At 51.5% G+C, this 27,772-nt stretch overlaps 3 protein-coding genes across 9 annotated transcripts in view; 2 read left to right on the forward strand and 1 right to left on the reverse strand.

Moving 5' to 3' along the window:
* The first annotated feature begins 3,476 nt into the window (after positions 1–3,476).
* On the forward strand, positions 3,477–11,304 carry Chi3l1 (chitinase 3 like 1). Of its 2 annotated transcripts, none has more exons than XM_029477768.2 (10): positions 3,477–3,590; positions 4,087–4,116; positions 4,808–5,012; positions 5,436–5,492; positions 6,389–6,539; positions 7,745–7,866; positions 9,143–9,266; positions 9,775–9,957; positions 10,475–10,591; positions 10,758–11,304. In XM_029477768.2, the coding sequence occupies exons 1-10, from the start codon at positions 3,572–3,574 to the stop codon at positions 10,887–10,889; spliced, it is 1,140 nt and encodes a 379-aa protein (XP_029333628.1). In that variant the 5' UTR covers positions 3,477–3,571; the 3' UTR covers positions 10,890–11,304. The 2 variants fall into 2 exon arrangements, with proteins under 2 accessions (XP_029333628.1, XP_021025771.1); XM_021170112.2 differs by lacking the exon at positions 3,477–3,590 and adding an exon at positions 3,727–3,868.
* Positions 11,305–14,798: 3,494 nt separating this feature from the next.
* Mybph (myosin binding protein H) lies at positions 14,799–21,740 on the forward strand. Its single transcript, XM_021156508.3, is given in 9 exon segments — positions 14,799–15,021; positions 15,109–15,243; positions 15,815–15,982; positions 18,495–18,583; positions 18,876–19,071; positions 19,264–19,403; positions 19,937–20,096; positions 21,266–21,402; positions 21,504–21,740. Coding segments are annotated over 9 exon segments (1,485 nt in total).
* Positions 20,766–27,772, reverse strand: part of Adora1 (adenosine A1 receptor) — a 36,280-nt gene continuing 29,273 nt past the window's right edge. For all 6 annotated transcript variants that reach the window (XM_021156557.3, XM_021156550.3, XM_021156535.3 and 3 more), the window contains exon 3: positions 20,766–25,192. In XM_021156557.3, coding sequence (XP_021012216.1) covers positions 24,553–25,192 — 640 coding nt within the window. In that variant the 3' untranslated portion in view covers positions 20,766–24,552. The remainder of the gene's footprint in view (positions 25,193–27,772) is intronic.

Raw genomic sequence — 27,772 nt, forward strand, 5'->3', positions numbered from 1 at the left:
TACTGAGGTGGCCTTCCCAGGGAGGGACTGTGACAATGTTACCTTCATACAGAGTTTGTGGAATTAATAAAGTGCACTTAAGGGCTCACAGGACCAAAAGGCTTATGGCAATTGGAACCCCTGAAAGACTTTCTAACAACGGAAAAGATGAAAGCAGGCAGCTTTTTCCTCATGTTTTGTGCCCTGTGGAGCTACTTCTGGTTGGCCTACTCCATACTATCTTCATCAGAAATGGGAGGAAGTCTTCCTCACCGAGCCTCAAACAGGAGACTCATCTCGATGGCTACTGTTGCCGTCAATCGTCTTTGGTTCAAAAAGGCCTGGCACCTTAAAGAACCCTGCAGAGAGCTTTGCCACCCACAGTCTAATTCAGGACTGGTTCGTGCTTGTCTGGTTATCTTACAGCGTAGGCTGAGAAGGTTTTGGGTGGGGGAGGGCAGTTGAGCGAACCCTCCAGGGAAGGCTGAGACTCTATCCTGGATAACATCTGACTAAGACAGATGGGGGGCCTACCTCTCCCTGGGGTGCTGGGCAAATGTTAAGTACTGCTAAAGCACCTTTAATAATCTTAAAATCATTTATTGTGTTAGTGATTAATCCTTATTGTAAGTACTCCTCCTAATGTTAATTCTCTTGTAAATAAGCACAGATATTAAGGGAAAGAGCATTTATGACTCCCTAATTAGCAGCTGTTGGGTTTCCCCTTGATACAAAAAGACTGTCAGTCTGAAAACCAGCCAGCCAGGAGGAGAGCGGTAATGTGTGTCTTTAGCCCCAGCTCTCCGGAAGCAAAGACAGGAGAGTCTCTGTGAGTTGAAAGCCAGCCTGGTCTACATGGTAAGTTCCAGGACAGCCAGGGCCACACAGTAAAAGCCTACCCAAACAAACAAATACATGAACAAACAAGAGAGCTAGTCGACCCTTACACCGTTCTGGATTCTTTCTAGGCGCCTTGAGAAAAGCGCACAGTTGATCAAAGTTGATTGTTTGGACTCTTGAAGGTCCCAGGGTCAGCCAGAGCTGTTTCAAACCTTGTTAACCTTGGTAAACTCGAGTTGACCCGTCAACCATCTTTACCTCATCCAGAAGGGAGCGCATCCTCTCCTGGCCTATCTGAAGAATTAAATGTTTTTAGTGAAACCACAAATCCCCATTGCATGTGAGGTGTGCTGTGATTGGTCCAAATGCTCCTTCTGTGCCTACATGTATGGCTGTTCAGGCTCTGTGACTTGGCTGAGAAACATCCTGCCATGTTAGCGCTGGTTGATGCAACTTTAGGCTCAATAAAAAGCTTCTCTTGGAGTTCTTTTTTAAAGATTTGTTTGTTTGTTTGTTTATTGTGAGTACACTGTAGCTGTACAGATAGATGGTTGTGGGACTTCATGTGGTTGTTGGGAATTGAGTTTTTTTAGGACCTCTGCTCACTCCGGTCAGCCCTGCTCACTCAGTCCCTGCTTGCTCCAGCCCAAAGATTTATTTATTATTATACATAAGTACACTGTAGCTGACTTCAAATGCACCAGAAGAGGGCATCAGAGCTCATTACTGCTGGTTGTGAGTCACCAGTGGTTGCTTGGGTTTGAACTCAGGACCTTCAGAAGAGCAGTCAGTGCTCTTACCCGTTGAGTCATCTCACCAGCCTGGAGTTCTTTTCTTATCTGCTTTTAGTAGTGTAGACTGAGCTGGTGGCACAAGAAAAAAAGCACCGAAGACAGCAGAACAGCAGAAATGGGGTGGCCAAGGGGCAGCGGCAGCCCTGAGAGCAGGCAGCAGGCAAGCTGAAGAAGAGGGAAATGAGCTACAGCTGAACAGAAGAGAAGGCAGAGCTGGACAGACAGAACAGCAGAAGCAGCACCGTAGCCAACCAACAGACCGCCTAACAGCAAAAGAAAAGACAGCAGAATAGTGTGAGAAAACAGCCAGGGAGGAAAAAGGGGGTATGCTGGACATAGGGGAGACACGAGCTGAGGTGGAAGGCTGTCGAGAGCCAGAGAACACACTACAGGCCCTGGTCACTGGAAGGGTTCCAAAGAGCTGCTAAGCTTGTAAGAGTCAAGGGTCTTAGATACCCAAGACCAGGGAGTGAAGCCCTAACCTCTGTCAGCAGCTGAGGAATCTTGATGCTTAGGCCTGTATGCAAGGCGTGATGCTGCCTGCTGCTGTCAAAGGCTAAGGGGCCCACGGTTGGCACAAGGGCTGTAATACCTGTACAGCTGAGGCCCTAGTCCTGGAGTCCTGAGGAGAGCTGGAGTTGGGAAGATTCCAACTTTTCTGTCTGCTGCCACCACTGCCAGTCTGCTGACCAATGCAGAGAGCCCCTGAAGCTGCTCAAAACCCACACTGGAAAAACTCCTTGCCTACCGAGGATTAATATTCAGGCAGAGCCAGAGGACCTCCAAGAGCTGACTGGTAGCACCATTACTACCAGGGGGGATTATGAAAACAAGAGACTTGACTAGGCAGCCCCCTCTCTCTAGTCCAGTCAGCAGTCAGGCCCCTGAGTTCTCAACTTTTCATTCACTGTCCTACTGCTTCTACTACTTGTGTGTTATAGATGGTCTGCAATGGATGGAATTACCCCTTCCCAAAACACACACACACACACACACACACACAGAGACAGAGACAGAGACAGAGACAGAGACAGAGACAGAGACAGAGACAGAGAGAATGAATAAGCAGGGACCAGAGGACACAGTTTCTAAGTCCAGTGGGTTTTTCGTTGTTGTAGTCATTAGGTCTTTGGAGGGCTTTTGTTTGTTTGTTGCTGTTGTTTAAGTGAACATGGTGGTGGACACCAGTAATCCCAGCACTCAGGAGAAGAAAGCAAGAGGGCTGGAAGTTTGAGGTCTGCCTGAGCTACTTCATGAGGCTTGTCTTAGAAAAACAATGGAAATGTTAGCTCAGAGGGCGGAAGCCAGGCCCCACAGGGCTGAGCACTTCTCACACCTGACTCCCCCTTACCCCACTAAGAGCCTGTGGAAGCTACTGGAGGGTTTCCAGTGGGATGCCTCACTGGGTTTGAGATCCCAAAGTATCACTAAGAGGAGAGGCAATTATTGATCTGAGAACTTGTTGCCGGCTTCCAGGAGAGTCCACCTCTGGCCATTACTGCCCCCGTTTTTATTCTGAGTCACATCACCACAGTCTCCAGCTTACCTCGGGGGGGGGGGGGGGGCTTTCTCAATCCTCCACACTGGCACGCAAATGAGGGGGAGACAGCCTCTGGGCTCCTGAATTTCTCTCTCCCGTCCCAATTTCCCAGATTCAATAATCAGCAACTGCTAAAAGGAGGGATTTGGGGCTCCCCTCGCCACTCCCCAAGGCCTCTGGCTAGGTATGGAAACAGCGAAGAGACAGAAAAAAATCTGAGGGGGAAGCCAAGCAGTATAATGGTGGCCTTGTTTGGGTGCCGTGGCTTACATAACTCAATTGTGCCTGCTCCAGCCTGGACAGAGAGCTGGAGCTGCCAGGAAAGCTGGGAGACTACTGGCAAGAAGCAAGACGTAGGAAGGGAAGAAATCACAGGAAGGGTTGGAGATGTGGCTGTCCCACCCAGGTCATCACCCCCATGACCCTTCAGCTGGCAGGTACTGCAAGACTTGGCCCATGGCTTTCAAAACTCCAGGGTTTCTCAATCCTCCTCCAGTGACTCCCCACCTCCACTGGCCAGCAATGGGGTTTACACACACACAGTTCCTGTAAGGAGGACAGTTTGGGGGGCGGGGGGAGTGAGTGAGATGGGATGGGTATAAGAAGGAGGTGTGGAGTCTAAGGAAGAGGCCCTGACTAGGAAGCTGGGTACTAGGAGAAGCCATCATGCACACCTCTACTGAAGCCAGGATGGGCATGAGGGTGGCACTGACAGGTCTCTGAGCTGCAGATTTTTCAGGCTAAAGGGGACTACCCAAAGAGCTACTTCACAGGGGGCCCAGCCTCTTACCTTCCTGGAGGAGGGGGAGGGGTGGGGGAGGAGAGAGCAGAGCCTGAAAGGGAGGAAGGAAAGGAGGCGAGACCTGGGGAGGGGGGCAGGAGGAAGAGCAGCCACCCCCCCCCAACCAGGTCTGACCCTGGATTTCTCCACAGGCTTTGCGGTCCTGATGCTGCTCCAGAGCTGTGAGTACCCACCTCCTCTCCCTCCTGCAGGAGGTCTTAGTGGGAAAGAGTACTCTTCCAGTTTCTTCTATGGCTCACAGGGCTTGGGAATACTTGTTCAGCCAAGGTGATGGGTATATGTATATTGCTTTGGTTTCCACTTCCGTTTACTTGAACTTTTTTGATTACAAACTTTAAAAGGCTCAGATTTAGTGAAGACTTCAACAAAGTGCCCTAGAGAGCAAGTATCAGTAGCCACAGGGTTGAGTGAGGCCTGCTGTTTCTTTCCACAACCAACTGACTCCATTTACAGTAGGGAGAATTAAAGTAGCGAGTAGAGTAGACTCAGCCACTGTGGTAATGAGCCCCAGCAATCAGGTAGGGTCACTCCCACCAAGAGACCCACAAAGCCATTCTTTAATTAAAGACTACCCCTCCCTTGTAGGGCAGGACCTACAGGCAGGGCATCTTTGACACTGGATGGCACAGCTGGGCCTCTGTCCTTTTTGGAAGCCACTGCCTCCAGGAAGTCCTCCGTCCTTGGACTGAGTCACACTTCACCCTCACTCATCAGCTTGTGCCAGGCAAAGGAGGCCGGCCGGCTCCTTTTCTTGAAGATTTTTAATTTTGCTCAACACTCTGTCCCCGCGCCCTGATGCCCCCCTCCCCCCACCACACTGGTACTCCGTCCCACCTCAGACTTCTCCTTCAGGCTCTGCGTACAAGCTGGTCTGCTACTTCACCAGCTGGTCCCAGTACCGGGAAGGCGTTGGGAGCTTCTTACCAGACGCCATTCAACCTTTCCTGTGCACCCACATCATCTACAGCTTTGCCAACATCAGCAGCGACAACATGATTAGCACATGGGAGTGGAATGACGAGTCGAACTATGACAAGCTGAATAAACTGAAGACCAGGTTGGGGCACAAGCTGACCAAGATAGGGGAGGAGGGACAGAAAGCTGGGCCGGTCCAGAGGTCCTTCGCTTCAGTGGGAGGGTATATCCTGGGTGGGTGGTGGGCTGTGTTGGGATGGTAACATGGAGACAAGGAGTATCACTGGGGCCCAGGGAAGGGGCCTCTCTTGTCCCCACAGTAGCTCCATGGAGCATGGCACCACTGTGGGCCCCTTTACCTCTCCTTCCTTGGCTTTCCCACTGTGGGGAACCTCCGAGTCACCACCGTGGAGCCTGTGCCTGTCTAGAACATCAATGTCAGGAACAGGCACTTAATCCGCCCCTCCCTTCAAGCAAGAGCTCTTCTATGGTGTGCAGACATGGGGTCCCCAACGTCATAGCCGCTTCACTCCAACCCTGCTCTCCCCGTTATTCTGCTCCACAGAAACACCAACTTGAAGACCCTTCTGTCTGTTGGAGGGTGGAAATTTGGTGCAAAAAGGTAGGACTCATGGCTGGGGCAGGATGGAGTAGAGAGGCAGAGGGAGGAGGCTTGGTGTCGAGGGTTCCTGTTGCTCCACACTTGCAGGGCACCGAGGCCCCAGTGTTAGTTGCCTTACACATATTTGAAAAACCAGGTCCAGAGAGGAAGAGGAACTTAGCAAAAAAAAAAATCGGCAAGTGGATATTAGAGAGAGAGAGAGATAACTTGCCAGGCTTGCCTCCTAGTTCAGGCTAGCCTCAAACTTGGGCAATTCTTCTGCCTTGAAACCCCACCCACCCACCCAGTGCTGGGATTATAGGCATGTACCAGTTTACCCATCTCTTGCAAAGCTCTTCTCACTACAACTCAGGCATGAGAGCAACTTCCCAGTTCCTGCCACAAAGGCTGGGAGTGGGCGTGTGGGAAGGAATCAACGGGAGATGGAGAGGGTTGAGACTCTTAGCTGCACCTTGGAGCAGTCAGAGACTAGGAGCAGCGAACAGGTTGGACTGGCTGTAATAACTCCTGCGGACTGAGTCCTCACTGGGCTGGAGCCCTTTCCCAGGGGATTGGGTGACCACCAGGACCCTCCCTTGTCTTTCTCCTCTCCACAGCAACAAGTCTTACAGTTATCCCATTTTACAGACAGGGTAGTGTGAGTCAGGGAACTGTTCAAAATAGCAGGCCGGCCTAGGACATTAGAAATGCTTGGCCCCTAAGAACATACCTCTCATCGCTTCTCGGCCTTTTGGCTAAGATCAAGTGTAGAACATACCTCTCTAAGTTCCCAGACTGGATGTTCTCCTATATCTGTCAGTTCAGGTCCCCTGTTCCCAAGCCCTGGGAGTCCTATTGTAGGGCCAGGGTCCCTGGCACATGGGTATCAAGCTCACTCTGCAGTGATTTTATTCTAGATTTTCCGAGATTGCCTCCAACACTGAGAGACGCACTGCTTTCGTCCGGTCGGTAGCCCCGTTCCTGCGTTCTTATGGCTTTGATGGGCTGGATCTCGCCTGGCTCTACCCTGGCTTAAGAGACAAGCAGTATTTCTCCACCCTGATCAAGGTGCTTGGCACTGGGCAGAGGTGGGAGGGGAACTAGCACATGGCTAGTGAAGTTCTCTTCCTCCAAGAACCTCCCAGAAATGAGCATGAGGGCTTCAGCACTCGTCATAACCACTGTAGGCGGTGGGGGCAGAGCCCTAAGAGGTCAGAGACAGTGGCTGGGCAGGGTGCCCATTCAGTGCAATGTCCATTGTCTGTTGTCTACTATCCAGCTCTCCAACTGATGCCCCCAGCTACCCAACATGTCCATAGCTCAATCTGGGGAAGGGGTCTAAGCACCTCCAGTGTTTAGAGGCAGAGAGATGGTGTAAACAGACTGTCTACAATACCATGGTGAATCTCTTTGACCTGTAATTTCACGTAAAAAAATGCAGACTGAGAGACATGTGTCCTCCAAGATTATTGCCCACCATATGATGTCCTCTCCAGGACAGGGAGTCCTTAAGTGCTTGCTAATGGGTGTACACTGGGTTTAAGAATGATGTTGGTTGTTGGGCATGGTGGCACACGCCTTTAATCCCAGCACTTGGGAGGCAGAGGCAGGCGGATTTCTGAATTCGAGGCCAGCCTGGTCTACAAAGTGAGTTCCAGGACAGCCAGGGCTATACAGAGAAACCCTGTCTCGAAAAACCAAAAAAAAAAAAAAAGAATGATGTTGGTCCAAACCATATTATGCATATATGTGCATGTTTGAGTGTGAGCGGGGGTTGAGTGTGCATGTGCACAGGGGCATGCATATATGTATAAAATATTTGTAAAGGCCAACCACAGTTGTCATTCTTCGGGGACTGCCCACCTTGTTTTGTTCTTTTGAGATAAGGGTTCTCATTGGCCTAGAACTTACCAAATAGACTAGGCTGGCTGGCTGGCTGGAAGCCCCAGGGACCTGCCTGTCTCTGCTTCCCCAGTACTGAGGCTACAAGCACACAGCACTGTACCTGGCATTTTATTCTTTTTGTGTGGGTTCTGGGGGCCAAACTTGGGTCCTTGTACTTTATAGACTATGCTATTTCCCCAGCTCTCCAATGATATTTTAGTAAAATCATGAGGTTAGCTGAGGAGGGGACTGTAGCAGATCATTCTCTATGCCTGAACTCCAAGCAGGACAGTGATCACAGCAGGTGGGGAAGGTCAGCAAGGTGCCCAGGACCTTGGTCTCCCCACATAAACCTCTCCTTTTTGCCTACCTGCCTCCCTCTCAACCAGGAACTGAATGCGGAATTCACAAAGGAGGTCCAGCCAGGCAGAGAGAAACTCCTGCTCAGCGCAGCTTTGTCAGCAGGAAAGGTGGCCATTGACACTGGCTATGACATCGCCCAGATAACCCAGTGAGTCCCCTGCCCTCAGAAGCTTGTCAGGCAATACCTTTCCCCACCCTGCCCTCTCATCCCATGAAGACTTAGGAGTTCCAAAACATTGATATATACACTTTGGCAACTCTCCCCTCTCTGTGACTCAGTTTCCCATCTGTTAAGTGGGCCACAATGAGACTTTACTTCCTTTTTCGCTTGGAATGATATTGGTTTGGACGGGGTAGTAGAAAGAATTATATGGTGCATCTGCCACTCCAAGGTACTCTCCCTGTGCTAAGCAGAGTGCTAGGCGTGGGAGAGGCAACCCACAGTGAGAAAACATCATGCATCAGAATGCAGAGGGAAGCAGTCCCCTTTCCCATCACCCAGTACCCTTCTCCTTGCACATGAGTTTGAACTTCCAACAGCTACACAGCATCTCTTCCAAGGGCTCAGGCAAGTCCATGGGAAACCCAGGAGCAAGGAGCAAGGATATGAAATCTCCTTTAGAATCTTAGGGGTATATAAGTCTGGTGCTTTAACTGGTGGGTAGAAAGGAGGTGTTATATCCATTTATTCTGAATCTCCAAAGCTCATACTACTGCCTTACGCCTAACAGCCCCTTCTCCATAGGGCTACTGAGCACTCGCTCCCCATGAGTGATGTAGGCTAAGTCAGCCTTTGGAACTTCTCCTTCCATGCTAGGCTGTCTATGGCATTTTTAACTGGCTTTTGCCACAACAAGCATGCCAGAAGTGAAGGCTTAGGTGAAGCAGAGAGTTCCTGTGTGTGTGTGTGTGTGTGTGTGTGTGTGTGTGTATGTATATGTGCACATGTGTGTGCATGTGTGTTTGCATGTGTTTGTGTATGTATGTACATGCATGTGTGTGTTTGTGCATCTGTGTGAATGTGCATGCATGTAAGTGTGCATGTACATGTGTGTGCATGTACGTTCATGGGTGTGCATGTGCATGTGTGTGTGCAGGTGTGCAGATGTGTGTATGTGTGTATGTGCATGTACATGCATGTGTGTGTTTGTGCATGTGTGTGAATGTACATGTATGTGTATGTGTGTGTGTGCACGTGTGTTTGTGTTTTGAGATCCTTGGAGATTAATGTCCATTCTCACTCTGAGGCACCACAACCCAGAGCCCACACCTGGGTATGCTCAAGAGAAGTGGACCAGTGCTTAGGACAGGTGTCTCTGAAGCTACTGGGCTTCTGGTGCCTGCGGCCCACATCCTACTGGGCCATGGCATGAAGTCAAGAACATCTTCAATATCCCACCTCATCTCCAACTCCTTTTTCTCAGACACCTGGATTTTATCAATCTCATGACCTACGATTTCCATGGAGTCTGGCGCCAAATCACAGGCCATCACAGCCCCCTCTTCCAAGGCCAGAAGGACACTAGGTTTGACAGATACAGCAATGTGGTAGGTTCCTGGAAGGAATGTGGGAGGAAGTTACAAAGCCCTATCACCTGCCAGAGCACACAAAGCCTCTCTTCTCTCTTCTCTTTCAATGCATTTTTTTTTTTGCAAGATAGGTTAGGAAAGACATTTCACAGATGGGGAAACTGAGGAAAGCCTGACAGTGTAGACCAAGTATAGGGTGGTACAGAATGGAGAGAGGCTGGGGACTTAAGAGGCAGGAGCTTAGCTTTAGCCTGTCCTTTACTCGCTGTGCAGCCTGAGCCAGCCAGCCAATTTCTGTCTGCCACACATTAATAATCTCTTCTTGTGCCTGCAAGGAGCTTTTCAAGAACAAACCTTTGCAAGTCATTTTTAACTGGCATGATCAGTTCCCTGAGGGATGGGGATTCCCAGTCGCACCACGTAACTGTCATCGCTGCATCTGTCTCAGCAGCAGGATTAGTGGTACAACCTATGTGCTTGCCACCCGGCCCAGCTAACTATCCCTGCTGTCTCTGCCCTACCCCAGAACTATGCCGTGCAGTACATGATACGTCTGGGAGCCCAGGCCAGCAAGCTACTGATGGGCATCCCCACCTTTGGGAAGAGCTTCACTCTGTCATCTTCTGAAAATCAGTTGGGAGCTCCAATCTCAGGGGAAGGATTACCAGGCCGGTTCACCAAGGAGGCAGGGACCCTCGCCTACTACGAGGTAATGATGTTGCTTCACAGGCTAACCCAGAAAAGACAGGCCTCCCTCAGTGCACACACTTTCTCCTTTGGGAATAAAAACATGCTCATTTGCTCCGGCATTCCCTGGGAGAAGGAAAGAGGGACCCTAAGCCTTTTATTCCTGAAAGCCTCCAGTGGGCACCAAGCCCCTAGAACATTCCTCTGACCTCAGACCTTGGGTCCTTCATTCCAGTCCAGGAAAAACAATGGTCAAGAATCTCTGGACATTTCATCTCTGCTTCTGCCGCTCCCAGTGGTCTGGGGCCAGCTCTGGGTGTCTGCTCGCCTTCTTCAAGTCCCTGTTTAAGATGGAGGAGGCTATCAGATCTCTAAAGCCCTTGGGCAATAGCAGCTGAACTCTGAGATATTTGCATCTGTTTTGCATAAATTTGCATGAAGCCAGCAGCCTGGAGCCTCAGGAGAGGGAGGCTACAGGCTGAAGGATGACTTCTACCGGCCTGACAAGCCTCCCACACCACCCTACTCTGTTTTTTCAGATATGCGACTTCCTCAAAGGAGCTGAAGTACAACGACTCTCCAACCAGAAGGTTCCCTTCGCTACCAAGGGCAACCAGTGGGTGGGGTATGAGGACAAGGAGAGTGTCAAAAACAAGGTAGGTTTCTCAGAAGCCACACCCCGGAACAAAGAAGGAGAGGTTGTTTTGTTCCAAGCTGCAGGAGTTGGTCTCCTGCTGGAGGGCTGAGCTTGGGTGTGTGGGACCTTCTGGGAAGGGCCCCAGAGCACAGTTTCCCTACCCCTCACCCCATCTCCTCCACCAGGTTGGGTACCTGAAGGAGAAGAAGCTGGCAGGAGCCATGGTGTGGGCACTGGATTTGGATGATTTCCAGGGCACCTGTCAGCCGAAGGAATTCTTCCCGCTCACCAACGCCATCAAGGATGCCCTGGCTTAGCTCCCCCTTTCCCATATGGTACCCCCCACCCTCTGGCCAGGAGTTTGATCTCTTGCAATGCTAAGTCCCCCAACTGGGCCTCAGTTTCCTTCTCATGGCACCTGTGTAAGGGGCCACAGCAGGCTCAGCTATGGAGAACAGGGAACTAGGGTAGGACGGTGGGGTTGTGAGAGTCACAGTGTGAGCAGATACACAGCCCTGTTAAGGAATGCAATTTCTCAGACTCTAACCTCCCTTTACCCAGCCTGACCAAAGGACGCCACTTGGATCAAGTAGGCAAATATCTTACAGGATTCAGGAACCATACTAATTATACCCTCTGCAAAGCCCAACTTGAATCCTTCCCTTAGGAACTTAATCGTCCCACTTCCCTTTCCCTAATTCCACAGCTGTTCAATAAAGCGCCAGAACCTAACCGTGTGCTATAATTGCGGCCGTCTCTATGGGTACGTGGGACCATGGCACTCACCTATCTTTTCTGGATTTCTTTCTCTGAGACTTGGGAATCAGAGCTGACAGAATTGAGGTCTTGATGCAAAATCCTGGGCCCTAAGGAGCCTTAATGAGAGGTGGGATCCTAGGGTTGGGGGAAAGTATAGGCTTTACCTAAGCACGGCTGACAGCAGACTTCCAAATTAAGTACCTTATAGAAAGAGACTGTTGCAGGGCCTGGAAAGAAGACGTTTAACCCTCTGACCATTTAGAACAGTGGTCTTCAGAATGTAGGTCTTGACCCCTTTGGGGGTGGCACATCAGATATTTACATTATGATTCATAACAGAAGTAAAATTACAGTTATAAAGGAGCAACGATATAATTTTCTGGTTGGGGGTCACCACAACATGAGGAGCTGTATTAAAGGGTCGCAGCATTAGGAAGGTTGAGAAGCACAACCTTAAAGGGTAGTGAGAGATGGCCACAGGACAGGTTAGGAAGCCCAGGAACCCAGAACATTAGGGACAGAAAGGAAGGCAGTGCCTTTTCATGCTATTCACAGCCGGGGTCTCCAGACCCTTGAGAGCTGGTCTTTAGCCCCATACTCCTGAGCGGTCCATAGCTCGTTATCTTAGAGGCAGTCCACCCAACTGCTGGCCTGAAAACTGTCTACAGTCCAGTGCTGTCCCTGTGCCCAGCTCTGTCCCTGTGCCCAGCTCTGTGCCCACTCCCCTTCACACTCTTCTCTCAGCTCATAAAGTTATCAAAGCTTCCCTGCCCAGGCTGGCCTGGGACAGTAAAGGGAGGAAGATGGAATCGTACTGGTCCAGAAGAGCAGCCATTTTCCAGTCTTTGTGTGGAGGAAACACTCCCACCAGGGTCCTGTGAATTTCCAGGAGCCGAAACTTGGCTTTATTAAGGGAGCCTGGATAAGATGTATTCTAAAGCAGTTGGGATCTTATCTGTGGTCCCCTGATGTTTGGTTATCTGACTTGGGGCAACCATTAGTTGGCTTGATGTCGGTGACTCTGCTTTTGAGGCCGAAAGAAGCCAATGCCAATCTGCTGCCCTGAAATCTGAACCAGCTGGAGCCAGGCACATGTAGCTGATTCCAAGGTTGCCACTCTGCTAAAGGCAAGGTGCATTCGCCAGGGTCTTAGGGGTAGAGGTTACCTGGCATTTCTTGCTGATTGGTGGGCCAAGCAGCTCTAGCTTCTGCCCACTGTTCACCCTACCACACAAGGTCTTTAAAACCCCGTGAGCTCTCCTAGGAAGTGTCCCTGTCCCTTGAGGCCCCCCTTCTCCCAGTTTGGGACAGGTTCTCCTGGCTGACTCAGGCTCCTGCCGAGTTAGTCACATTCGCTTATAGCTACAGAGTCAGAAGCCAGGGTGGAGATCGGTTCTCCCTGCCCAGCACAACTCTGAGTCACCTCACAGACAACATGGACACCCAAGCAGACTTGGACACAAGCTCCTTAGGACCTCCACTAACACCTCACAAAGACAGTTGAGGTTGAGAGGCACCTACACTGCTGTGTTCCTGTCCTCAGGAAAGGTGAGAGCCGGAATACTGTTGACAGCCCTTAAGTAAATTACATGCCCATATTCTGTGAGGCACACCATCTCTGCTTAAGAGCGTGTGAGGGATATTGGTCTAGTTTGAAGAGTTTCTGTGTATTGAAGGGGAAACCTCAATGGGACTTTGGGACCTCAATAGTAACAACCATACTGCCCCCTCACCCGGAGGCTGTCATTTTAGGCTACCCTTGGCCTCTCCATCCTTCTATTTGACTTGCCACCTCTGGATGCACTTCGAAGATGCGAATTCCGGTGGCTCTGCATTTGGACTTCAAGGACAGGATCCTCCTCGGGTTTCTGTGATTTGCCCCTTGCTCTGTGAGATCAGCCGTGGCTCCTCACTGTTATCTTGCTTCTGCTTCAGAACAACATGAATGCTCCAGTTGTTTATCCACCTGCTGTTCAGAGACAGCCATTTCCCTGACTCTGGTGCTGCTGTTACAAGTCAATAGTCTCATCCTGCCGTCCTGAGAGTCCAGAGGGTGGACGCTCAGAGCCACTGATCAGGCACATTGTTGATACCACCAACTCCCTGCCTCATTTTTTTTTCCCAAAGTCATTTCTCTGAGCCACACTCCCACCCACAGAGAAAAATTTGACTGCTCCTCCTCCTCCCTGACACATGGTATTTTCTGGATTTCAAATTATTACCAATCTTAACATCTTGACTAAATGAATCAGTGACTAGGAATTTGTCTGAACCTGCCCTGCTTCCCACACTAGCAGAGTCTGGGCCTAGGTCCCCTTTTTAAGAGGCCAGGAGATGCAGGTCTGCCTGTCCTATACTCTGACATGAGGGGTCTCAGTAGGTGGAGGGAAACTGAAGCCTGGGGATTAGTGTAAACAAGTTTCCCAGCCTTCCCACAGAAACAGAAACCTGAGGACTTTTTTGGTCCTGGCTTGAATGTTCCCTCTAAAACTCCTCTAATTGTCACCTACAGTATTAAGATTGGGGGGGGGGCTTTTAAAAAGTTTTTAGGCCATAGGACACGTCCCTTGTGAACTGGTTAATATAATTATGGGAGTGGGTTAGCTATCTCCAGAGTGGGAACTGGATAGAAAGCGTGTGTTTCATCCATTTTCCTCTGTCTGGCTTGCCCATTCTCTGTATCCCACATCCCAATCACCACAAAGCTCTTCAGGGGGTGCAGCGGGCGTGATCTTTGACTTCTCAACCTCTAGAGCCTTGAGAAAGATCACCTCTTTTGTTTATAATTCACAGAACCTATGGTGCGATGTCACAACAGCTGAAGACTGATCACCACAGCCCCCTTTCCCAGGACTCATGCTGGAGCACCTGCCTCAGGCCAGCCTCACCTCCAGCATCTCAATTCTCACCTCTGTGGGGTCCTTAGCCTCACACAGCACAAGTGGGAATCCCCAGAGACTGTGAGGACCAAGAGAGACAGCGAAGGCCGAGGGGGCAGTGATCACAGGGAAGACTGCTTCAAGCATTCTTAATTCCAGGCTCTGTTCCGAGGAGACTCAGGCCCAAGGGGGCCCTGAGAAGACCAGATTTATGGACCTGATTTGATCTTCCTTTCCAGGTGGCAGGTCTCACTACCCAGCCCCTGCAGCCCCAGCGATGTGCCAGCTCATCTCTCTATGCCCTCCCTGATCTGGGCACTGGCACCCTGGCTGTGAGGTCTAGCTGGGGTGATGGCAAGGTAGTGTGCTTCTCAAGGGGCCCTGTGGTTCCTCCCCCAGAGCTATTCCTGGCCTGGGTGCTCCCTGCCCCCCTGTCCCCCTGCCTGACCTGACCCCACAGCTGGGAATGGTTTGCTGGGGGTGGGGCAGCCCCTGCCTTTATAAGCGTGGACCTAGCCTGGAGGCCCAGACCTACTGCTGACCCTTAAACACTCCAGCTTGACCCACACACACACACCAGCTAAAAAAATGACAGGAAAAGCCACCTCTGAGGCTTCTGTCTCTACTCCAGAGGAGACAGCACCTGAGCCTGCCAAGGTGCCCACTACAGAGCCTTCTGGAGAGGTGGCAGCATCAGAGTCCACCGGGCAAGAGCAGGCTCCAGAGCCACAGAAGCCTCAGGCACAGGATCCTGCAGCTCCTGCAGCTTCTGCCATGCCCGCAACCACTAAACCTGAACCTCCAAGTGAAGGTGAGGAGAAGTGGGGAAAGGTGGAGAAGGGAGGCAGGTATGCAGGGAGGGGCTCTTCCACTCACCTTGGCTTCCCCCCTCCTCCAGATGTCCCCAGTGCCCCACTGCGGCTGACCTTGGAGGATGTGAGCCACAGCTCCTTGACTGTGAGCTGGGAGCCCCCCGAGAAGCTGGGCAAGCTGGGGCTTCAAGGCTATGTGTTGGAGTTCTGTCGAGAGGGAGGTGAGCCCAGGGCTGAGCTCTGTTTCCACCCAGCTGAGTGGGGGTGGGGTGGGGCAGCAGGGAGGAGCACAGTCCCTGCAATGAGTCACTCCAGGACCTCCAGGATGTACAAAGGGAGAAGGTCTGAGCAGTGGTCTTAGCTGCTACCACCTGACTCCATAGGGACCTCTAAAGGCACAGAGATGTCCAATGACCTCAGGGGACCTCCTGACCTCCAGGTCCAGGTAGCCTCTGAGGACCCTTTTCAGGGGGAGTTAACTCAGGAGGCAGAAAGTGGGGAAGATCCAGAGGAAGAGACTGTAAAGTAGGAGACAGTCAAGACAGCTTGGAACAGCCACATTCAGCCTGGCCTCTGTCTCTGCCCCTACCTTGCTGTGTGTGCCTTGGTGAATGTGCCCATCCTTCTCTGGCCCTTCTGCATCCCTGTCTCTAAAAAACTCTAGCACCAGCTGTCAGAGATGTAGCCCAAGAGCGAGGTCAGCTAATGTACATCACCCTTGAAAAGGAAATTCCCCTGGGGGGGGTGCCCCTGCCACATCACTAACAGCGAGACATTCTCCACTGCCCTCAGCCTCAGAATGGGTGCCTGTGAATCCCCGGCCCGTGATGGTGACCCAGCAGACGGTTCGAAACCTGGCCCTGGGAGACAAGTTCTTCCTGCGTGTGACTGCAGTAAGCTCTGCAGGGGCAGGCCCCCCTGCTGTTCTGGACCAGCCTGTCCACATCCAAGAGATCACTGGTAAAGCTACTCCTCGCCTCTTGCTCACAGACTAGATGTAATGGGGAAACTGAGGCCATGGTCAGTAGGACCCAGGCAGCCGTTTCCACCCCCATCTCACCCTAGCATGCACAAGCCGCATGCCAACGTGTCTTGCCTAGTGACAGGTTCAGGCTCCTCAGCAGCAAGAAGGAGGTCAAAGACGCCACCTCCCTGAATGGTCCAGCCCCACCCCCTACCATCAGGGAGCAGCTTCTTGTTGTCCAGAGACAAAGCCAAGCTCCCAGTGCTAGAAGCCATCTATCCTTACTTCTTCCTAATCTTAATCTCCGAAGCTATGAAAGAGCATTGGCTCTTTCCTCAAACCTGAGTTCCAGGCTCTCTAGAGGTTCTGGAACACAGGGAAGGTCTGCTTGCCCCGTGTTGTATCCTGACTCTAATGAAAAGAAAAAAAGAGGCTGTAGAAAGGGCCCCTGAAAGCTTCTTCATCCCCCAGAGGGCAGTGCCCCTGTGAAGACCCAGAGGCCAGCTTCTGTCCCTGTTGCTAATATTTCTATTTGCAGGGTACATTAACCTTAGTGCCTCCCTCCCAAAGCAGATCAAGTTTCAGGCTGTTAATGACACTGAGTCATTTGGTCTGTCTTAGCTATCTGGGGACAGTGCTGGGCCCCAGAGTGAAGAGAGACACGAGCAAGCAGGTGTCTGAGACCTTCTCCATCTTCCTTCTTGTTCCTTGAGGGATGGATGGAGGCTGGAGATAGAGCCCTACATTTCTAGTCAAGACCTCTAGGAGGAGAAGACATCTCAGCCACAGAAGGAGTCAAATTCGGATTCAAGGAAATAGACTGCTTTAAGATCTAAAGGCATAGGAGACCAGAACCACACACTATTGTAGATTATCCAGACCAGGCAGATCCCAGGGGGCCCAGAGACTCCCACAGAGTCACCCAATCTTTCTGTAGTCTCAGCTTCTGATGCCCACACTGTTCACAGCCACCAAGCTGCAGGACATCTGCTCTGGTGGTTTTCAAGAGCATTATCTGCGTGAGATAGCACCCCCCCCACACACACACATACACACACATACACACATACACACACACACACACATACACACACACACACACACATACACACACACACACACACACACACATACACACACACACACACACATACACACACACACACACACACACACATACACACATACACACACACACACACACACACACATACACACACACACACACATACACATACACACACACACACACACACATACACACACACACACACACACATACACACACACACACACACACACACACACACACACACACACACACACACGTAAACAGCAGGATGTCTGTGCTGCCTGCAGCCTGGTTGGCAGAGTCCCAGACCCTCCCCCCAGGTCCCCAAGAAGCTCAGACTCTGAGATGTCTCTGAGGCCTGGTGTTGAAGAAGCAAGCCAGACTCAGCACCTTCTTCTCCATTAAAATTCCTCTGGCAGGAGAGAAGGGGATTTCCTGGAGAGAAAGTGGGGAGGAGGCTACGAACAAGGGGGGGGAACAGCCAGACCTCTCATGGGCTGGGCAGGGGAGAGTGGAGGCCCTGTCCAGGATCCTGGGCTGCTCAGCTGTCCCCTTCTTGGCCACCTGGAGCTGCCAGGCATTCCTGGCCTCCCAGAGCTGTCCCTGGAGCATTCCAAACCATGGCGTTCCGGAGCCAAGTGCCTGCTCAGCTAATCCTTGGAGACACAGTGTTCCTTCTTACTCTGTCCCCTACATGCCAGTGACCAACTGCTGCCACCTGTTTGCTGCTTAGGAGGCTCAGGCTCAGTCCCCACACCATCCCCCAGGGACAGGAATGGCAGCTGCTGCAGCTTCCACGTCCAGTGGCACCTGATTAGGCTGTAGTCAGGAATGGCTCCCCTACCAGAATAGGGGGCTGACATAAGACTTACAGAAGGACTTGGCCACCATGACACTGTGTGGACTGAAAGGCCTAAGAGCAGACGTTTGTGTGTCTGCTTTTGCTTCTGTACAAAGAACTAGAGCTCCCTAGCAGGCCTGGAGGTTGAGGCTTGAGTCAGTGAGGTTTCACTTCCTCAGAAAGTCCTGGGCTCCTGGGATGCTGAATCAGCAGTTGCACACACTGCTTCCCTCTCTAGACACACTGGCTGTCAGGTGCAGAACCTGCCTCCCTCCAGGGGGAGACAGAGAGCCACCCAGGCCCATCTGGAGCCTGAGAATGCCTGGACCTCAAGGCAAATCCCAGCCTGGCAAGGTTGAGGTGCCAAGGGAGTGCCAGAGATACCAACCAGTTCACACCGTACAGTCTCTGACCTCCCTGAAGCCTCTCAGTTCTCAGCTCCCCAAGGGCCTTAAGGGATTTGGGTCCCTGGGTCTCAGAATCGAAGGATTTGTCCTCCCGGTGAAGAGGCAGCTCAAGCTGTAGGAACGTCGTAGGTAGGAGCTGTGATGTCTAGCCCGGAACCCACACTTGCTTTCTCCTTCTCCTGCTTCAGAAGCCCCCAAGATTCGTGTTCCCCGACACCTTCGTCAGACCTACATCCGCCAGGTGGGAGAGTCAGTCAACCTGCAAATCCCCTTCCAGGTAGGCCTAGCTCACTGGTAAGAGCCTGGTGTGTCAGGGGAGCCCTGGGGATGTCAGGATTCTCGCAGGAGTTGGCCAGTGACCTAGAAGTAAATGGCTTCTACTTCCCAGTTTTGCATATAACTCAGCTGTGAGTAGAGAGCTAGGCAGCCCCCAGGGCAGGTCACACACTAAAGGACATGGCTCTGGTCAACAATGGTGGAGCCAGTAGGGCGGGTTTCTTGGGCACAGATAGAATGGGGTGAGTGGGGTGCTTATACCAATCTGTACTCAACCCAAGCCCATCTTTCAGGGGAAGCCCAAGCCACAGGTCTCTTGGACCCACAATGGCCACACCTTGGACAACCAGAGAGTTAATGTGCGCAGCGGGGACCAGGACTCCATCCTCTTCATTCGCTCTGCTCAGCGCTCAGACTCAGGCCGCTATGAGCTCACCGTGCATCTGGAAGGCCTGGAAGCCAAGGCCAGCATTGACATCCTGGTGATTGGTACATGAGCAGAGGGGAAAGGGCTGTCTGGAAACTATAGCCCTCAACCTCCCACCCTCAAAGCTGATGTGGGGTGGGGTGGGGGTGGGGGTGAGGGGAAGCTAGGGTACCATGCAGGTACCAAATCTTGGGTGTGGAGACTTTGCCGCAGACTTACTTCTCCTCACTGGCCTTTATAATCTGGTTCTGCAGAGAAGCCTGGGCCCCCGAGCAGCATCAAGCTCCTGGATGTCTGGGGTTGCAATGCTGCCCTCGAGTGGACACCACCCCAGGACACAGGCAACACGGAGCTCCTGGGCTACACAGTACAGAAGGCAGACAAAAAGACAGGGGTGAGGCTGGCTGGGGCCTAACGGGGGTGGGGAGAGAAGTAGTCCAGGCTCAAAGGGTTCATCCTGCTAAGAGGCTCTGGATGAAAGGCCAGGCCAACTACTGCTGACTGACTCCCTATGTGGCCCTGGGCAAGCCTCTATCCTCTCTGTACCTCAGTCTGTGTGGTACACTGCACCAGACTGCTATAGAACTATCTTAGCATGCATATAAATCATCTGGGAATATGCTAAATGTAGATTCTGATGCAGGTGGTTGGGGCTGGGTGTGGGGAAGCCACGTTATCTAAAAGGTGCCTAGGTAATGAGGCTGCGTGTCTGGCAGCCATACTTTGATGAGTAGTGAGGCTTGCAAGCTCATGTGAGCGACCCGGGAGGTCCTCCTTCCACTTCCTAGTCCCCCAAGCCCACTGCTGGACGACTTTAGCCTTCCCAAAGCTGGGATATGGAATGACCCCCTCTGAGGAGGGTTAGGGTAAGCAGGAAAGACAAGAACCAGGTAAGCGCTGAGGGTAACCGAGGCAAGCTCCCCACAGCAATGGTTCACAGTGTTGGAGCGCTATCACCCCACCACCTGCACCATCTCAGACCTCATCATCGGCAACTCGTACTCTTTTCGGGTCTTCTCAGAAAACCTGTGTGGCCTCAGTGACTTAGCCACCACCACCAAGGAGCTGGCTCACATCCACAAGGCAGGTAAGTGGCTTTGAGCCTAGGCAGAAAACCGAATCAGGGTTGGTGAACCAACATCTGTCCACTTCTTCCCTGTCCCATATCCCTCTCAGCTTCTCCTCAGCCACTGCTTCCTAGAACATTTGCTGCCTTCCACTCCACCCCCACCCCCACCCCCATCCCACCCCACCCTACCCTACCCCACTCGGCAGCTCTGTGTGAGCGTATGTGCAAGTGCATACACACACTGACGTGGAGTGACTGCAAATAACCGCTATGACTGACTGGTTTTTAGCAAACATCAGAGCAAAGCCACGCAAATGAGCAGTGCCCCTCAGGAGGCTGTGTACTTAGACAGTGGCTGCTAACACAGCAGTCACTGGGTCTCCCACACAGTGTCCCCAGGCACACACTCTGCAGGATAATGTGTATATGATAGGTAAACTGGCAATTGTTAAAAACAATCGCCCACACAAGACTGGCTGTGGTATTTACCATCCTATTGAGCATCTGTCAGTGGAGCCAAATGTGAAACTCCAGGACCCCTATCCATCCCAGATCTTCTCCTACACATACCACACACACACACACACACACACACACACACACACACACAAACACACAGACACAGAGAGAGAGAAAGAGATACACATGCACGCATGCACACACGCCGACCCTGGAAGCCACACTTCATTACTACTCATTTTAATTACATTTATTGGTGTGTGAGTGTGTGTTCACATGCACACGTGCATGTGTAAGTCTAAGGACAACATGTCAGTTCTCTCCTTCTACCCTGTGGGTTCCAGGGACTGAACTCAGGGTGGTAAGCTTGGTGGCAAACACCCTCACCCGTTGAGCCATCTTACTCACCCTAGAAGCCATACTCTTTAAACATCAGCCAGAGTGTCATAGCCGTGAGCATTTTGTGTTTAAAAAGGAAAGCCACTCAGGTCTCAGAGGCAGACAGAAATGGAATGTGATGTTTGCCTCTTGCCGCAATCCTCCGTTGCTCAAGTTTTCCCGCCCACTCCTCTCTGTTCACCTCCTGATCAGCCTCAGCCCTGCTCAGTGAGGCTTTTCTCTGATGTCTTCATGTGTTGACCAGGTTGAATGTCCCAAAGTTTAGGGTTGAGGCCAGTCTTCCGAAGCCTCCTGCATCCCTATAATCTCAAATTCTCCCCTGAACCTAGATATTACTGCCAAACCTAGAGAGTTTATTGAGCGAGACTTCTCAGAAGCGCCCTCATTCACCCAGCCCCTGGCTGACCATACCTCCACTCCTGGCTATAGCACGCAGCTTTTCTGCAGCGTCCGAGCATCACCTAAGGTCAGGGGCCCTGGGCTGGTGGAGTGGGTGGAGACAGAGGGATGAAAGTTTCTCTTGAGAGCTGCTCTTACTTCATTACCCTCCTCTGACCTTGCTTCCAGCCCAAGATCATCTGGATGAAAAACAAGATGGACATCCAGGGTGACCCCAAGTACCGTGCCGTCTCCGAGCAAGGGGTCTGCACCCTGGAGATCCGGAAGCCCAGCCCCTTTGATTCTGGGGTCTACACTTGTAAGGCCATCAACGTGCTAGGGGAGGCCTCTGTGGATTGTCGGCTGGAGGTTAAAGGTGGGTGTCGGAAGGGTGCCCTCAGCACCCTGCTGTAGTGGACAGACTGAGTCCCTCTTTGGAGCTGGACTAGATGTAGCTCAGAGTGAAACTGGAGCAGGAAAAGGGTAGGGAGGGGTCAAGAACTGTTTGTGTGACTTTCTAAGTGGCAAGATGTTCTTTCTATTTGGGGACTGGGGTGCTGGGAATTCTTGACCTCAAACTTCTCCGTTCCCTCCTGTCTTCCCCCAAAGCTCTAACTTGTAGTATCTCTTTCAGCTTCTGCCACCCACTGAAAGCAACAGAGGCAGAGACTGGGACAAGGAGACAGGTGAGTGGCTGGACCCACTCCTTCAGTTACCTCTACTGAGAGTGTGGTGTCAAAGAGAAGACTGGGAGAGAAGAATCCACCTCCCAGGCATAAAATGTCACTGGAGACAGGGAGGGGAGGGCAGGAGGGCAGTAGGCAGATCTGGGTACCATTTTTGTAGTAAAAGACAGAGAGCATGCATGTTCGGTTTGGTGAAGACAGTGCAGCGCTGGGTCATGCTGGGGAGGTCCAGAAGGGATGGGTACTCTGGGTGGTGGTCACAGGTCAGCATCTGGGCTTGGCTCTGAGTGACTGTAAACATCAGCATTCTTTTCCCTCATTAGGAAAGTAGGGACCCAGCCCTTGCTCTCCCTTCCTCGTTTGGTGGTTCTGAGGCTCTGGGTGAACTATCAAGTCTCCAGAGCTACACTGGGCAGAGCTCAGCGTTGGAAATCGAGCCTGAGGAAGGACTGAGAAGGGTGGAGGTGATTCTCTACCCGACTCCCCACTATCTCTTCTAGCAGCTTGGTCACATACCAGGACGCAGAAGGACATTATCCACCACGTCCTGCAGACCCGAGGATCAGGACTCCAGGAATCCCCAAGACCATAGGAACAGCTAATGGGGGTGGGTCTCTAGTACCTGCAGGCTCCCTCCACCAGAGGCTGGGTCCAGACCCAGGATCAGGCCTGGCAGGCCCCAGGCCATACCTTCTGGGTACAAGAGGGCCCAGAAGGGGCAGAGACTGGCACCCTCTTCAGAGTTGTACACTGTGTGAGAAGCATTCAAATAAAGGTGTGTGGTGTTATAGCATGGGGTTTCTGTGGCAATGAGTGTCATGACAGATGGAACAATACTATGTTACTATGAAGGGGAGACACTATCAAGATTAGAAAAGTGCCAGCAGGAAGGGTCTCACATGACACAGGGCATTTTTTTTCTTTTCTTTCTTTCTTTCTTTCTTTCTTTCTTTTCTTTTCTTTCTTTCTTTTTTTTTTTTTAGACATGTGAGTGTTCTGGATCTTGCTTTCTGATTCACACTGTGCTACCCTAAATGTGTAACTATAGCAACAGACACACCATCTCTGGGACTTTCCATCTGCCTCCACAGCCCTCTCCCAGCTTCCCCTCCACCCCCACCATTACATCTTCTCTGCTGAGGTGGTCTGGTTGCCCTCTGGCAGTGCTGGGGTGCCAGCACCCCACTTCCCACAGGGCTTCACAATCTTTTATTAGACATAGGGGCCTCCTTGAGAGCCAGGGACACCTTACCTCCAACTGAAGGAAGAGCCTGGAATCAAGACTTGGAGTCAATATTCACACCCAAGGAAGGGAGAACCTGACACCCTCCCCTGCCTGCTGTCCATACAAGGAAGACATCCAGGCTCAGCAGAACATGGATTGGTCCCACCTGAAACCTCCCCAAAAGCCTACACTCTATCTGCAACACAGCTCCTGAGCTAAAGCCACCTCCAGGAGCCTTTTGGATATTTAAATGCCAGCAAGGCACTTTCTCATACTGAAGACAGCAGTGTCCTTTGGTCTGGTCTGGTCTGGTCTGGTCTGGTCTGGTCTGGTCTGGTCTGGTCTGTCACACTTCTGGGCACACCAGAGGTGCCCAGGGGCACCTGGGATCTTCTTAGATGCTTTCCTCTCCCTCCTCACCCCCCTCAGGCAGCATGCTCCCAAGGGTTGTACTTCCTGGGGAAGCTCTTCTCCTGGGGCTTGGAAGCAGAGATGGTGTCCCTCAGGAGAGTCCAGGCCTGCTCTGAGAGTTGGTGAAGCTTGGTGGCCCAGACAGAAAATTACATTGGAGACTCCCAGGAAGTTCAGGGCAAGAAGGGCTCAGTGCTGCTCCCTGCTGGCTATGTGAGGCCAGCACCTTCTGCACTATTTTTATTCCCAAGGACTTTGTGGCCCACTGGGAGTCCCAGGCTGTGAATAGAGCAAATGTGAGAGACAATCCCTGGACCCATTCTTTCCGTGTCTCCCAAGTATAATCCCGGGCTTCTCGGGGTCAGGAGAGCACCCGCGTGGCCAAGAACACAATCCTTGGAGGAGAGGCCGAGGCCTCCTTCCCTGTGGTTTACTATCTTCTCCTAGAGAACAGGAGAGACAGCGAAGCGGCAGCATATCCATTTCTCTCTATTCATCCACCTCTAAGGGACTGTCTTCCTCACTTTGAAGTTGGTCCCTTGGGCCACCAACACCTAATAGTAGGCTCCCCTGTCTGACTGTAGGAGCCAGAATATTCTAACCCCAGCTCTCTGAACTGTTCAGAGAACAGCCAGGAATGATGCACACAAGACTCTCCTCTCACCTGAGGGCACCCAATTCCCTGCTATGGCCTGCCCCACCTCCAAACCTCCTCCAGGTCCCCAAGGTACAGGGCAGCCAGCTCCTTACAGAAGGGACCCTGTTCCATGGCATCTCTTCAGAGCCTCCCTGGTATCCACAGCCCACAGCCCAGCTGGGAAGGCTGAGGAGGAACAGTGGGACAGGGGGGAACAGGGAGGACATGGGGGTTGAACAGAGAGCCACTGGGTGTGGGCTAGACGGAGCAAGGCAGAGCCTAGTCATCAGCTTTCTCCTCTGGGATGTCTTCCTCAATGGGGGGCTTGGGCTGGCATCGGAAGTGGTCGTTCCAAATCTTCAGAAAGGTGACCCGGAACTTGTGGATTCGGAAGGCATAGACGATGGGGTTCATGGCCGAGTTGCCATGTGTGAGGAAGATGGCAATGTAGATGAGGATGCTGGGTTTCTGGCAGGTGGGGCAGAAGAGGGTGATGCAGTTCAAGATGTGCAGCGGTAGCCAGCTGAGGGCAAAGAGGAAGAGGATGAGGGCCAGCGACTTGGCGATCTTGAGCTCCTTCCCGTAGTACTTCTGGGGGTCACCAGAGGAGGCTGACACCTTTTTGTTGAGCTGCTTGCGGATCAGGTAGAAGACCTCCAGGTAGATAAGAACCATGAGGAGCAATGGCGGCAGCACCCAGACGAAGAAGTTGAAGTAGACCATGTACTCCATGCTGATAACCTTCTCGAACTCACACTTGATCACGGGCTCCCCAACACTGCCATTGGCTATCCAGGCTTGTTCCACCTCACTCAGGTTGTTCCAGCCAAACATGGGTGTCAGTCCTACCACAAGGGAGAGAATCCAGCAGCCGGCTATGGCCACTGCTGCCCGCCGCTGAGTCACCACTGTCTTGTACCTGCAGGGAAAAAGGACAAGGTATGAGAAGTGACCCCCATGATTGTATGTGGGCTCCTCCTCTGGGGCTCACCTGCCACTAGGGGTGAGGCTTCTATGCGTCTAAGGTCTAGAGTGAGTGTGTCTTTAGCCCAGGGACCTAGTCTTTAGGATCTAAGATTAGTCCAGAGTTTGTACAATTTAGCCTCGTTTCTCCTCCAGCAGAGAGAGGAATTCCAATAAATATAATGGGAGTCAGATAATGGTGGCACACACATTTGATCTTTGTGAAACAGAAGCAGGCACATCTCTGTGAGTTCGAGGCCAGCCCAGTCTACAGAGTGAGTTCCAAGACAGCCAGAGCTACACAGAGAAACATGTCTTAGAAAACAAAACAAAACAAAAAATAAAAAGTAGAAACAAGGAAAGAAAGTAAAAACAATAAAATAACAGAAAGTAGTAGCAAGAGTCTTAAGCAAATGGCCCAAGTACAGCTCACTGACTGTGCTCACATTGACCTTCCTGGTTTCTCACCGTTGGACTATAACAGTGCTAGGGTGGCAATATAAGGACAGCCAACTAGACAGAGGTTGAAAACAGTTCTGAAGCCTTCCCAAGGCCCCACAGAAGCTAACAGCACTGTCCCGTGCTTCCTAACGTGTCCCCATTCTCCCAAAGAGCCAGGTGGCGAAAAAGCAAGAGTCCCCAGAAGCCTTTAGACACCAGGCCCTGTTCTGTTTCCGCTATGAGCATCTCATCTCCTGCTTCCTGGCTTCCCATCACCCTCAAGCAGTCGCACAGGTTGGTGTCAAGGACCAGCTCAGCAATGCTCGCCTAATTGGGATGATTCTCAGGGAAGAAAGCCTGGTGTTCGCCGAGCATCTGCTAGCACTTCATACTTCCTCCCATCCACGCACTGGCATACTTGTGTGGATGCTATTCTCAACAGACATTCTGCATGTGCGGGGCACTGTTCTCAGTGCTGGGAACAAGATAAAAATCCCTGCCTCTACACAGCTCATACTTGTCTATCTTTTTTAAAGTGTGATTTATTTATGTTTGTTTTATATACATTGGTTTTTGCTTGCATGTATGTCTGTGTGAGGGTGTTAGATCCCCTGGGACAGCAGCTACAGACAATCATGAGCTGCTATGTGGGTGCTGAGAATTGAACCTGGGTCCTCTGGAAGAGCAGCCAGTGTTCTTAACCACTGAGCCACCTCTCTAGTCCCTATTTATCATTTTTTTTATTTGTAAAGGTTTACTATTTTATTTTTATGATTTTGAATGTTTCCTCTGCATGTATGTGAACTCTGTGTGTGCCTGGTAATCATGGAGCAGGAAGGGAAGAGGACATCTGACTCTCTGGAAATAGAGTTATAGATGTTGTCAGCTGAGGTGTATAGGTGATGGGAGCTGAACCTAGGACTAATAGCTGAGCCATCTCTTCAGCCCCTGCTCAAAAAAATTTTTTTAATTTTTAAAATTACATTCAGTGTGTGTGTGGGAGGGGCTAGACCCTACGTAGCTCATATTTGGGGTGAATCGATGACAGCACAAGAACAAGGAGTCAGGTAGAGTTCTTACCCTTCTCCAGGCCTGCAGGCACAGAAGACACACACATTTGAAATGACTCATGTGAGACAAGGCTGCCTATCAGCCAGAGGTGACAGCCTCTCTTGTCACTGAGGGTTGAGGGTTTTAATAAAATCCCCGGGGGCTTCCCACTTCCCCTAAAATCACACTACCCAGCCAGCCACAGTGTCCTCTGCCGGCACTCTGGCACTGGAGAGAGTGCCAAAGGCTGAGGCCTGCCCAGCTCTGTGCCAAGGAGCTGCAGAGTGGCTGCGGCTTGCCCAATTGTTATTTTCCAATGCAGCTCCTGAGAGGGCTGGGGTGGCCTCCAGAGCACTGGGCTGTGAAGGGAGGGCTCCAACTATTTTCTTCTGTCCTGTGCCATTAGGATCTGCAGCTTTCTGTTTCTGGACCCATAGGGACCCACTGGTATCCACTTGTCCCTGCAGGCTACAGAGACGAGGGCATCACTGGGGGAAGCAGACGGTCCTCTGAAAGGCCAGCAAGCAATGGCCTTTGGAACCTCTTATCTAATCCCTCCATTCCAACCAAGAAAGTGAGGACTGACTGCAGCTGACTCTAACACCTTTAAAGTCCTGACCGCCCCCACCTCTGTGGTAGATAACAGGATTCTTGTGTTCCCAGTCTATCTAGAAGCCATAGAGCTAGCTCAGTCTCTGGTGCCTCACTCTGCCAACACAGTGGAAACTATTCTCCTCCCTCATATCTGCAGCAGAACATCCAGGTCGCTGTTATCTTTTTTTTTTTTTTTCAGTCAGAAGACCTGAATGTAGGCACTGAGTCTGCTGCTTGCTAACTCAATTCCTTCCTGCTTCAGAGAGTAGCGATGATATAAGAATAAGATAACATGTGTTCAAATACTCTGAAAACACCCTCTTAATACTCCCTAGCCTGGGCTTTTACCCCACCAAGCTCCTAGGCAAACGTACCTGCAACATCCCAGCACTCCCGGGAGCTCAGCAAACACAGCCCTAGTGCTATCTAAACAGCTCACACAGATCTGGCT

Source organism: Mus caroli, unplaced genomic scaffold (assembly GCF_978045245.1).
Source record: "Mus caroli unplaced genomic scaffold, Mus_caroli_1 scaffold_1, whole genome shotgun sequence".
Lineage (NCBI taxonomy): Eukaryota > Metazoa > Chordata > Mammalia > Rodentia > Muridae > Mus > Mus caroli.